The sequence below is a fragment of the Neofelis nebulosa genome, chromosome 8 (genome assembly GCF_028018385.1).
Source record: "Neofelis nebulosa isolate mNeoNeb1 chromosome 8, mNeoNeb1.pri, whole genome shotgun sequence".
Taxonomy (NCBI): Eukaryota; Metazoa; Chordata; class Mammalia; order Carnivora; family Felidae; genus Neofelis; species Neofelis nebulosa.
In genome coordinates this window covers 17,410,122-17,423,037 of record NC_080789.1, presented here as the reverse complement: position 1 = coordinate 17,423,037, position 12,916 = coordinate 17,410,122, and the positions used below count along the sequence as shown (strand labels likewise).

Genomic DNA, 12,916 nt, shown 5'->3' with positions numbered 1-12,916 from the left:
GAGAAAAAATGGTCAGTTAAAAGCCAACTGTGAACTTCTGCATTAATACCAAAATCTAAAATAATGTCTTCCTTCTATAGGAAATACATTTAAATAATCCTAGTCAAAATGATATTTTGTATTAATTTCTGGGTAGATCACAATGGGTGTTTTAGTTGGCTGAAATCCACATCCTAAACCTAGAACCTATGGATATTACCTTATAGGGCAAAAGAGGCTTTGCAGATGTGATTAAGTCAAGTGTTCTGAAATGCAGAAGTTATTCTGGATTATTAGGGTGAACCCAAAATGCCAGAAGATCAGAGACAAGCAAAGGAATTTCCCCCCAAAATCTCCAGAAGTAACCAGCCCTGCGGACACCTTGATTTTGGCCCTGTGTGAGTCATGTTAGACTGCTGGCCTCCAGAACTGTGAGAAAATTGATTTCTGTTATTTTAAGCCACAGAGTTGGCGGTAATTTGTTCCAGAAGCAATAGGAAATGAACACAGGTGTTCAGATAAAGCTCTACAGAATTTGAAGCCCAATAAATGTCTGTGTGCATTAGTATTGACCCTGTGATATAAGTTGACCAGGGAAAAGTAGGGATGAACACAGCTCAAGTGGTTCAAATTGCTGTAACACTGAACTACCAACCATAACAGCCACCTTTTGGACTCATGGCTTTCACCTTTTATTAGACTGTTGGTGGCATTTTGCAACTACTGTTACGTAACTTCATTAATAACATCCATTATTCTTACCCTAAATTTTTTTGAAATATGTAACTGCTCTGAGTGACATTTTTATATGGCACCTGTTTCTGCGTGAGCAACAAAGCAACGGGCTCTGTAAGTTGCAGATTTTTTAAATGCCCTCTGTTATAACTATCAGAATTTTCTCACTAACTTGACCTTCCAGTAATCATTCTAAACCAAGACGGTGCTGAAAATACCTGAAGAAGAGTGACAGGCAAGACAGATTTAGATTCTACTCATATCACCACTCATAGCAAGGCCATGATATTCTAGAACGTCTTGTAAATAACTAGCTGGCATCCCTGTTAGCTTCCAGACTGAAGCAACCTGAGGTTGACTGTTATTGTCCTTATGGCTCCAACTAAGCCATCTTTTAAAAGTTAACCTCGGAGAATGAGAAATCAGTCAACATTGTGCTCAAATCTTGTCTAAAGAAGAAAAGTTGACAGTTTCTCAAATCAGTAAAATCACGTACATACAAGAATTAGATAGTCATGCAGTTATAAACAACTGATAAACATTTTTAAAATCCTCTTAAAAGTATGCAAACAAGAAAGAGAGGGCAACAATCACTGTGTATAGACGTTTCGGTTACTGGCCTAACATTATTCTTTTAATAGCTTTCAAAAGTTACTATTATTCAAACATTACTGTGTGAATGAATAAATACCTTTATATTTTCTCAGCAAGTCATACCAAAGCATATCATAGTCCAGAGCTTAGATTACTTTCTAAACTAACTTTCTATTTTCTCTTCCATTTCGAGATCTTTCCTAGCCATTTTCTGCCATTTAAATTTTTTCCTTAGGGATATTAATCCCCCTGATACTTTCTGCTAAGGCAAGATATTCTTCCAATATTTCCTTAATACCATATGCACAAAAAGCTATAATGAACCATAAAATGCAAAGAATGTTAGAAATATCAGTGTAATGCTACAGGAATCCAGAGGAGGAAAAGATGAGTTAACATTAGGGACACGTATGAATTTAGCATTGAAAAATGAAAACTGACTGGCCTTAACGGAGGGAAAGGGAACGATGTAAGAAATAAAAGAGAAAAATCATGGACAGTGTATGAGAATTGGTACTGGCTGAGTCTGGCAGGAGTAACAATCACAGGAAAGTTTCTGCTGACTCCCAGAGGCCTAAACACCAGGCTAACATAAAATTTCAACTTTGTTAAATGAGCAGCAAAAACTTAGGTGACTACACAAAATAAAGTCAATAGGAACAAACAAAGCTCTGGGCTCATTTTGTCCTTTTAGGGGAGAACTGGAGCAGTAAAAAGAGGGAAAATCCCATCTTTACTTCGAACATCAAAAATCAGCAAATTTTATCAGGACCAAAGGAAAAGTAACACATTGAATTAATGTACAATGAGCTTCAGTACATGCATCAAAACAAACAAGACAAGAGGGGAGCTGTTCAAAGTCATTTCTAAGTATCCAAAATTAGAGGTGGGGAACTAACTCAGGCTTTTTTCACAGCCCAGTCAGTTCTTTGGGACCTATGGAACCCATGGCCTCTATTCGTAACAGAAGCCCAGGGCTGCCATGAAATCCTCTTATCTCTAAAGACTGCTAAGTGTTTCCAATGTAGCTCAAGAATTAAACTTTGTTTCCAAGAATCAGGTATCTCAGCAGGATGAATGGGGCCTCAGAATTTAAACGAGACTGTTCCTAATCTTTATATCCTGAATACCACAAATACTATAATGATCTTATGATGCCCCCTAGTGCTCACAATGTAGACATGTTATAATCCAACACTGACCCCAGAAAAACCCTTCACTGTTAAATCAACTATGGAATCAATCAGCAGCCCATATATATATATATATATAATATATGTTATATAATATATATATAGCACTTTAGGGAAATAAGTGACAGGTAAAATGTAAAGAACCTATTTTGATTAATTCATCTTGAATTACTTTGAGCTAACTTTCACAAGACAAGTAAAGGCCCAGAAAAGCCTAAGCAATGTTTAACAATAAAATTACTTCTCAAAATAGAAATCATTCTATTTTCCTTTTTTTTATTCATCTAGCTAAACTACTAATGTATCACATACAACCCTCAAAATAGTGAAAGCTTTAGATAGTAACACATGATTAAGTCTTTTGTAAGAAGTTCATCACTCGAGTGATTTAAAAAAACACACACACACTTTATTTTAAGTCAGTACACATTACTTTCCCCAAAAGTTGATTTATCTTCTGCAATATCATAATGTTAAGTCTGTATCACTGTAACAATTGTAATATTTGTTATGACATTCTTCAATAGCATTCTCTTGCTTATTTTCTTACTACTGGGACTTCGATTGAGGAGATACCAGCAGCTGGGAAATGTGTTACAACTGACTTCATGTTAATTTAGGTTTCCAAGTCTGAAAATAACGTACCTTTCTTTTTGTGTATATAAGGGAACCCATCCAAGAACCACTACCAACCTTCCAGCCCCATCCCCACCCCACCCTCAAGGGTCTTGGCAAGACCTATGGAATAATACTAAGAAACCCTTTACCCCCTTGTGCTTCCCCTTTCCTTTCTCTTACCTCCTCCTCACAGTGGGAGAGACTGGTCTAATTGGTAAGACTAGGGAAAGGGGCACTAGCCATGCCTAATTCATCTCCTTTTTCTTTTGGGATCCAGCCTATTGATGACCGCCTCCTTCCCCAATGCAGTTAATCTGTTCCTTCGGGGAGGTGAGGCCTCCAAGTCGTCCAGCTACCTGCCTGTGAATGGGTGAAGGAGTCTAATAGAGTAGGTAGGTGAAGAACATTAAGTCACGTTCTCTAAAACTAGCCAAAGCTAGTGTTTCAATCCTTGACTTCAGTATGAATTTCTAAACTGTATAATAGAGAAAAATATGACCAGTTATCACTCCAACAATATGAACTAAAGAAGATTATCCTTTTAATAACATTACTCATTTTCTGTGCTTTATTTGACTGGGAGAAAGAAGGATTGAACATTAATTACCCTGAGCACACTTGCACACACGTCATTCCTTGCATATTTCACAATAATGAAAACCCAAGACCTATGGGAACAAGATCTTACATGGAGGTCATTGATCATTTATTGTCTTCTACCTTACATCAAGTGGACACACGTCATCTTCTAAATGAGAAGACTCTTCCTTGAACATACACATCATGTTTTATTGACTAATTTAATGCCATTCATTAAATAATTTAAGGTAATTTTATATACTAAACAAAGCTTCCCTTAATATCTCCAAAAGGAGTAAAACGCCCGCTTTTGTTAGGTTAAATAAAGTCTTTTCTTTAGTTCAAAAACATACATGAGATCCTTACTTCTTCAAACCAAAGGTACTTTAGACTTATACCATAAACTGTATAGAATTCATGGATCATATGAGGATATATGAATAAATGTTTGCTTCTGGTTCAACTTATAAACTATCTTTTTTTTTTCTTGTAGAATTCTGTGGGTTTCTACTCTCTTTTACTTTTTTCAATTTGGCATCTAAAAATAAAACCATAAACAACTTTTAGCACTAAACCAATGCTCACAAATCATATTCATTTACATTAACAATAATCCCAAAGTACAAATTTGCATTAAAAGGATTCATTAGATTATCATCTAATCATCATTCATTCACTAAATTTCAAGCACTGTTCTAACCTTATGCCCTGGGACACTAGTACAATGCATATATCAGAATACTGAGGGTTGACTCCTCACCGGCTACACACTTAGCGAAAGGGCAGAATTCATGGAATACTAGGCCCGTGGTCAACTTTCCTACCAGTAGGGAGTAACGTGTACAGCCTCTACGATCCACAATTTTCTCATCTGAAATTAGAGATGATAATCTTTATCTTATAGAGTTTTAAACTCCATAAAAAGAGGGAAAAAATGTGAGAAAAAAATATATGAGAACCACAACACATAGTAGGTATACAACAAATGGCAGTTATTGTTCTAATCAGTCTCAACCAGAGTTCTACTGCAGGTGAAGGCCACCAGGGGTTCACAGCATTGTTGCAACAATTACTTATTTAAAGAGACTCTGAATAGCACATTATATTTAATATCAAGTCAACTTACCCAGACAGGAGTACAAACCCTGACTTATCCAAGCTAATATGGCAAGAGTTATGAGGTCACCAAAACTAGCAGCAATGGGGGTAGCAACATTATCAGGATTTATGCCAGTCTTCTTTGAACCAACAATAACCCCAACCATTATTATTCCTGGAAGAAAGAAAACTCATTACTTTTTATGCTATGATTTAGAGAAAATCAATCCCCTAAATACTGAAATATAAAAGCTAGACAAACAGTGAGTACATCATTTCCAGTTAGACTGCTTAGATAAGCTGACTAAAGCAAACAAAACATTTTACTCTAATGCTCTGGCAAAATGCCTTTCAACAAATTCCAAGTAGGGATCATAGAAGATTTGAGAAGTTCAGTGTAACATTTAGAGAACTGAAAAGCTACTGTAAAATAACATTCAAGCTGAAGTTTCAAATTTAATAACATGTATGTCTTAGATGTAATGTATATTTGTACCAAACCCAAAGATTTTATGTTAACCCTCAAATAAGGAATGAAAATATCAAAGAAAAGGTGATTCGTATTTATATGCACAGCAATTGGGAAGAAGACCAACAAAAACAGCTTCGTCTACATGGTGGTAGCCAGAATGCTTGCTTCATTTTATTATTTAAAATCGTTGAAGTATTAAGAGGGAAGTAATTAAAATTTGAACACTGGAGACCAGAACACAAAAAGCAGTCTTTATAAAGGATATTCTTTAAAACCAAAGTTTCTGTCTATGAACTTCCAACTAGAGAACACAAGATGAAAATACGACTGTGCACTTATACTCCTAAATATCTATTTTCTTGAATCATAGAAATGGGGAGGGGGATTGATAACATTTACATCCATACTCAATTGTATAGATTTTCTCATGCCAACATTTAGAGGATGCAGTGCAGAGAATATTTAAGATTAGTTCACTTATATGCTAACCATAAACCAGTATGGAAGCCTAAAAATGGCTATAGGGGGAAAAAAAAAAAAAAACCCAACAGAATCTCACTGCATTTTTAGACTGAAAATGACTCCAAATGATTTATTCTAGCATTACTCATTTTATAGATAATAAAACTGAGGTCTTGGGAGTAGAGCTTAAATTCTTGTTGAAGGTCACAGAGCTTGTAAGCAACTCTAGTTCCATGTTGTCTACTACCCCAATAAAGCCACAGTTATTAAAAGTAGAATCTCTGTTTTGCTTCAAATAATTTCTCACCTCTTATATTCTAGAGATGTTTTCAATCTGTAGACTTACCTTTCCCATAATATCATTGTAAAAAGAAAAAAAAAAAAGCAATAGAAAAGCTTTTAAAACGTATTATGTAATAATCAAGATGTGCTCACATAGAATCCTTTTTTCAAAGTCAGCACATTTAAAGATCAACATAGAAAGTTCTCCCAGGACAGGATGCCATCCATATCTTTTCAGCTAAAAACAAATATTTTGCCATCATGGGCCAGCAGAAAGAGCTGGGAGTCAGGAAACAGGTTTTAATTCTGATTTTCTGCAAACAAGCTGATGAAATTAGATAAGTCACCTTACCTGAGTCAGTTTTCTCACCTACAAAAGGTGGTTAATAGTATCTGCTCTCTCTACATATAAATGTCCAACTATCATAAAATTAGAACACACATTGTTCAAAGTAACAAGCTTTAAGCACATGTATTTTAAAAGTCTGAATTCTTATGATTTTGAAAATCCTAGGCAATACCAATAGTTTTTAGTGAAAGCTTTTAAACAATTATTTCTAAATGAAGCAAGATTAGAAAACAGAAACGAACTTAAGGTAAAAGAAGCTAATGCTTTGACTTTGTTTTTAGTGTTTATTTTTGAGGGGGGGAAGGGGCAGAGAGCGATGGGGACAGAGGATCAGAAGCCGTCTGTGTGCTGACAGCAGAGAACTCATTGCGGGGCTCGAACTCACAAACTGTGAGATCACGACCTGAGCCGAAGTCCAACGCTTAACCAACTGAGCCACCCAGGTGCCCCAAATTTCTTTTAACCATAAATTAATTTCCCAATAGCTTAACTTCATCCCACTTTGGCCAGTGTTAACACCACTGAATTCTGGTAATTCTATATATAGACAAGAAACTACCCTTAATAAAAGTACCAAAACAAAATGCTTGAAAATATTTTGGAAGTCAAGTCCTAATCTTAGTAAGATTCTCTAAATTCCCAGAACCTAACCAAAAAAGTTAGCTTAACAGTTTTATAATCACCTGACGTGAGAATTTTCTATTTTTCACCTTGCTGGTGATATAAGGGTAAGAAGATGACAATTGCAAAATAAAAATGATTATAATTTCATAATAAGCTAGTTCTCTAGTGTTAAGTTCTTAATAAATAAAAAGAATGATACCGCAACTGAGGTACCCAGGTGCTCCAAATGTAGTTAATTTTTAAAACTTTCTGGCTTTTTAAAAGTCTAAAGCCAGTAATATACTGTGCTGAGCATACGGTTATATTTGTATTGCCACAGAATTAGTAAAAAAAAAAATTTTGAAATCTGAAACTTTAAAAAATTTTAACAGAGGGACTGCTTTTGAAATTCAGAATTCCTGGAATCCTTGCTACTCAAATGACAAGCCAGTAAATCCTCTGCATGATTTCCAGAAAGGAGTTTCTCAATTAATTTAATTTATAGAAACTAATGAATTATCTATTTTCTTGATCTCATTTGGGAACTCTACCAGAGTACCTAAGGCCAGGAGACAACCTCAGAAAGCCTGTTCTACATTAAGGTTTACATACAACAAATATAGGTATTTGTGAAATAAGATATTTTAAAAGTTTATAGATAAATTTTCTCTCCTTCTTGCACTCTTGGTGGGAATGCAGGCTGGTGTGGCCACTCTACAAAACAGTATGGAGGTTCCTCAGAAAGTTAAAAATAAAACTACCCTATGATCCAGCAACTGCACTACTAGGTATTTACCCAAAGAATACAAAAATCCTCCTTCAAAGGGATACATGCACCTTGATGTTTTAGAAGCATTATCTACAATAGCAAAACTATGGAAACAACCAAAGTGTCAATTAACTGAGGAATAAAGAAAGAAGATTATGGTATACATATATATACACCATATATATGTTTTATATACATATAAATATATAAATATATAAATATATATATATATATATGCTTTATACACACACACAGACACACACACACACACACACACACACACACACACACACACACACACAAAATGGAATATTACTCAGCCATAAAAAAGAATGACATCTTGCCATTCACAGCAACATGGATGGAGCTAGAAAGTATTAATGCTAAGCTAAATGAGTCAGTCAGAGAAAGACAAAGTATGATTTCACTCACATGTGGAATTTAAGAGATAAAACAAAAGAGCATAGGGAAAAGAGAGAGAGAAAGACAAACCAAGAAACAGACTCTTAACTACAGGGAACAAGGTGGTAGTTACCAGAATGGAGTTGGGTGGAAGGATGGGGGAAACAGATGAAGGGCATTAAGAGTACACTTATCACGGTGAGCACTGAGTAATGTACAGAAGTGTTGAATCACTGTATTGTATGCCTGAAACTAATATGACACTGTATGTTAACTGGGATTTAAATAAAACTTAAAATTTTTTTCTCTGCGGTTCTTACAATGAACAGGTATCATTTCAATAAAAATAGTCGACATGGGGGCGCCTAGGTGGCTCAGTCGGTTAAGTGTCCGACTTCGGCTCAGGTCATGATCTCACGGTCCGTGAGTTTGAGCCCCACGTCGGGCTCTGTGCTGACAGCTTGGAGCCTGGAGCCTGCTTCGGATTCTGTGTCTCCCTCTCTCTGACCCTCCCCCATTCATGCTCTGTCTCTCTCTGTCTCAAAAATAAATAAACATTAAAAAAAATTAAAAAAAATAAAAAAACCTTTAAAAAAATAGTCGACATGGAAAATAAATTATTTGAAAGTGAAGGACGGCACAGTAGCCATTTCTAAAGCCACTTACCCTGCAGAAGAGATGCAATGAAAGCAGTTGCCACACTGCTAGAGCACAAGAGTATGGAATGGTCAAGATAGTATTTCCCCTCTGGAATCCAGCCCAGTATAATTGCTGCCACAGCTGCTAGAAAACCAACCACTGTTGCCTGAACCTAAAAAAATTTTTTAGAAAGTCCAACTGAATTATTCATTTCAAAACCAGTTTTTACTTCATTATGTAAATATGCATACCAAAAGTCAGAAGAAAGGATTGCATCTGGTCACTGAGCCGCATTACCTTTTGAAGAAGCCACTCTATTTTGGTTTTAATATTCCCTAAGGCAGTGAGTTCTCGAACCGCCGCGATCTGGTGCCAGTGGGTATGGAATGGGGTCCAGGAATCTGTTTTTATGAAGCACCTAAAGTGACTCTGACGGTCTAATCCACAGATCATCTAAGAAGATACCAACCTTAAGACTGAAACTGAAACGTGTACCCAATCCACATGACTTAAGTCTGACTTCAGAGGCAGTGCTGGTAAGAGACTGGATTTTATGATCAAATGATAAGAATCTGACTCTTGGCTATATCACCTAATCTTGTGGCAAGTTATTTAAATTCATTCACCCAGCAAGTACTTATTTAGAATCTACCACGTAGGAGGCACGCTATCCTGGGTCTTGGGATACACAGTACTCAAAATAGATTTATTCCTTGTTCTCCCCCAGCTCTTATCTATTTTTTAAAGAGACATTTAAAGAATCTTTGTAAAGATTCTCTTCTCTATGAAAACACAGTTGTGCTCAATATTTGAGAAGAATTTCTAGGTGCTCACAGACTCTCTGAAGCCAGTCCATGTACTGGAATCCAGAGCCATCTCTGGCTCCCATCCTGACCAACAGCTGCAGGGAAGGAGGATGACAAGGGAAGGGTACAAAGAACAGAAGGAAAAATTAAGCTGAGATAGAAGTTATGAGAATGATGCGACGAATAATTTATACTACCACTCTTACTTAGTAAGAGTTCAGAATATTAAAAGACTAAAATGCAATATACTTTCAACTTTTAATTTACGTATTAATTTATAGTAGCTTACTTGTTGTTAAATATTTTGATTATTAACCCTGCCTAGGTTCCTACAAGTTCAAGCTAGAAAAGATCACAGACATCTCTAATGCAATACCATGGTTTAAAAGAAGGGGGCCAGAAAAGTTAAGTAAATTAACAAAGTTTATGCATCTGGTTAACGTTAGAGCTCAGATTAAATCACAGATTTTCTTATTTCGAATCCTGTGATCTTAGAAGCAGCGAGACAAATATTTCTTTTAAGCCCACATTCCAAAGATCATTTTATTTCTATGTCTTTGAAATACATTACATGAAATTACTTTTCTGCAACCATGCCTCTCAACGTGATGTCCTAATTGAGCTAACATTAAAATAGTGAGTGTTCCCTAAGCCCACTTGCTGGAGAGTTACTAGAGGCTGCAGTCCTGTGTCTTGGGCATAGTAGGAAGTAGTGGAAGATGAAGAGACATTCACCTGAGATCAGAAGGAGCTGTAAATAATCCATATATAATCCATGATTTAGTGTATATGTAACTGACAATTTAATGTGTTCATTTAGATGAGCTCGAGTAACATTAACAGATTAAGAAAAACTCAGTTTAAATAAATATATAACCATAATACATAAAAGGGTTAAGTTTAATTTAAAAAGATTTACTTTAAAAAAAGTAGAAAAAAAAGTACCTAAGCAATGACGTGCTAAATATTTATCTGTACAGTTATTAAACTCAAGTACTGAAATTCTGGCTCTCTTACACCCTTATGATTAAAAATTTATATATATATATGTATATATATATACATATATATATATATTATATTTTAATTACATGTTTTTCAAATTTGGAAGAACCTGATCAATTTCTAGAGAAAGAAAACTTTTCAGCAGTCATGGGTATCCATTTACTCTATCACTTTTTCATTGTACTAAATTGTTTTGAGCCCCCTGAAACAATTAAAAAAATTTTTTTAATGTTTATTTACTTTTGAGACAGAGAGAGACAGAGCATGAACAGGGGGAGGGGCAGAGAGAGAGGAGACACAGAATCCGAAGCAGCCTTCAGGCTCTGAGCTGTCAGCACAGCTGACGCGGGGCTAGAACTCACGGACCGTGAGATCATGACCTGAGCCAAAGTCGGACGCTCAACCGACTGAGTCACCCAGGTGCCCCAAGCCCCCTGAAACAATCAAATGGTAGTTTTTATAGCACTAATATTTATTCCATTCTTACAGGTAACACCCGTATAAACCCAAGATCCATAGGCAAATATCTGCATCACTTACCTGCTTTAAAGCCAAGTTGCCAATTATTAGGTTCCACTTTTCAATGGGTGAATCCATCTTCCCGATATTTACCTGTTAAGATAGATACTTTCACATATCACTGACTAATCATATGCTTTTAACTCTGTTTTAGCAGCGTATGAAATCTTAAGCCAAAGATAATTCTTTAGTAAATCTGATGAACTCACATTTTTACTTAATATAAATCTGATTTCACTACCAGCCTTGAATCTCACATTTAGCTTGCCCAATACGTTTAGGGGGAAAAAACCACTTTTTAAAAATTTAACTACTAGCCCACAAGAACTAGCGGGCCAGTTAATACTATCCATTTGCCCACTGTTTACAACATCATCAAATGTCATCCTAACATGCCAAATTTTATGTACTGAAGCCCAATAGGAATAATCACATACTTCTGAGCTGCTAGCATTTTATTCCACATCATGAAACTAGTCTAATTTGAGGAATTAGTGACCAGAAAACCCAGGATTAAATAAGTCATTTATATGTACATAATTTATATTTGAGCCATGACTAAAACTCTTAGCAATAAAAAATTCATTCAGTTCACATATAAATTTTCATTGTGTATTTCACTATTAAAATTTATGTATCTTTCTGCTAAATGGAAGAATACCCTCTAAAAAAATATTATTCAATTGCTCTATATGCTAAATCATTACTTCTCAACCATTTAGGACTCAAAACACGTATATCCAAATCTGTCGAGTTTTTCTAATGCAATCATTTGGAAAGCAGTGAACAATGTTTATTAAAAAAAAAAAAAAAAAAAATACCAAGTTGGGTTTCAATTATTCATCATCTGCTTGGTCATGGAAGGTTAAGTGAACGGGTAAGGTAGGAGATACATAAGGATTGTTATTTATCAGTAGAGTTTAGCTCACTGGCTTCAGACCAGAAGATTAAGTGCTACATCAACGTTTCCACTATCAATGTGGAAAACAGATTCTATTCTCGAACCTCCTTCTGGGATCTAGTCCCAAAGTATCCAGCAATGCAAATATTAAGATTTCTCAGTTTTTCAGTATAATTATTCATGCTGCCTTTATTTGCAGATTTCTTTCCTAAGCCTGGAAATCTACATTCTTCATGAAATTTGTGTTTGTAGCTCTAACAACCTGAGTCTTTCCTCCAGTGAGTAATGAGGCAGAGGTAGTGTTTAAAGAGTGAAACCTGCTTCGGGTTTAATATTCAGGAAATAGGCATGACAGAAATTAGTGTTAGTTTTAGTAACTTTTAGAAAAAAAGTCTATAGGTATAAGAAGCAATCTAAAATGATTCCATGAAAAAGTAGAAGATGTGAAGACTCCAGGATGACTTGATAATCGGGAGAGGTAGAGACACACACACACTAAGGTCTAGGAAAAGGTCAAGAAAGGGCTAGTCACAGAATGAATGAGTGCTATGGATTAGGTATGCTACTGTGCCACATTCACTTGTACCATTGCCACAGTTCCTGCTAAAGCCTGAAGCTACCTTCCTCAAAATCCTCTCCCCTAGAGCTGCAGGTTACAGTCTGCCAGTGACAGGAGTTTGCCTAAGATTTGGAAGGCAGAAGTGAAACAGAGGCCACTATTTCTGTAAGGTCTTGGTGGTCAGACATATGGTAGGCATCCAGATGTCTACACTGCAATACACCCATAGCTTTCTTCCTCTTCTCCAGTGCTTCAGGTTATTTCTCCAACCCTTCCATCACAGATCTCTCCTTCTCCCCCATTTGTGTAAGCCCAAATTGCTCTATTAAATTCCTTATTGCTCTCTATAAAT

General features: G+C 35.8%; 1 protein-coding gene across 5 annotated transcripts in view; it reads right to left on the bottom strand.

Moving 5' to 3' along the window:
- The window catches only part of SLC41A2 (solute carrier family 41 member 2), a 125,749-nt gene that overhangs the window by 56,377 nt on the left and 56,456 nt on the right, over positions 1–12,916 (bottom strand). For all 5 annotated transcript variants that reach the window (XM_058741552.1, XM_058741553.1, XM_058741549.1 and 2 more), the window contains 3 exons: positions 11,126–11,197; positions 8,802–8,946; positions 4,825–4,971 (listed from right to left, as the gene is read on the bottom strand). In XM_058741552.1, coding sequence (XP_058597535.1) covers positions 4,825–4,971; positions 8,802–8,946; positions 11,126–11,197 — 364 coding nt within the window. The remainder of the gene's footprint in view (positions 1–4,824; positions 4,972–8,801; positions 8,947–11,125; positions 11,198–12,916) is intronic.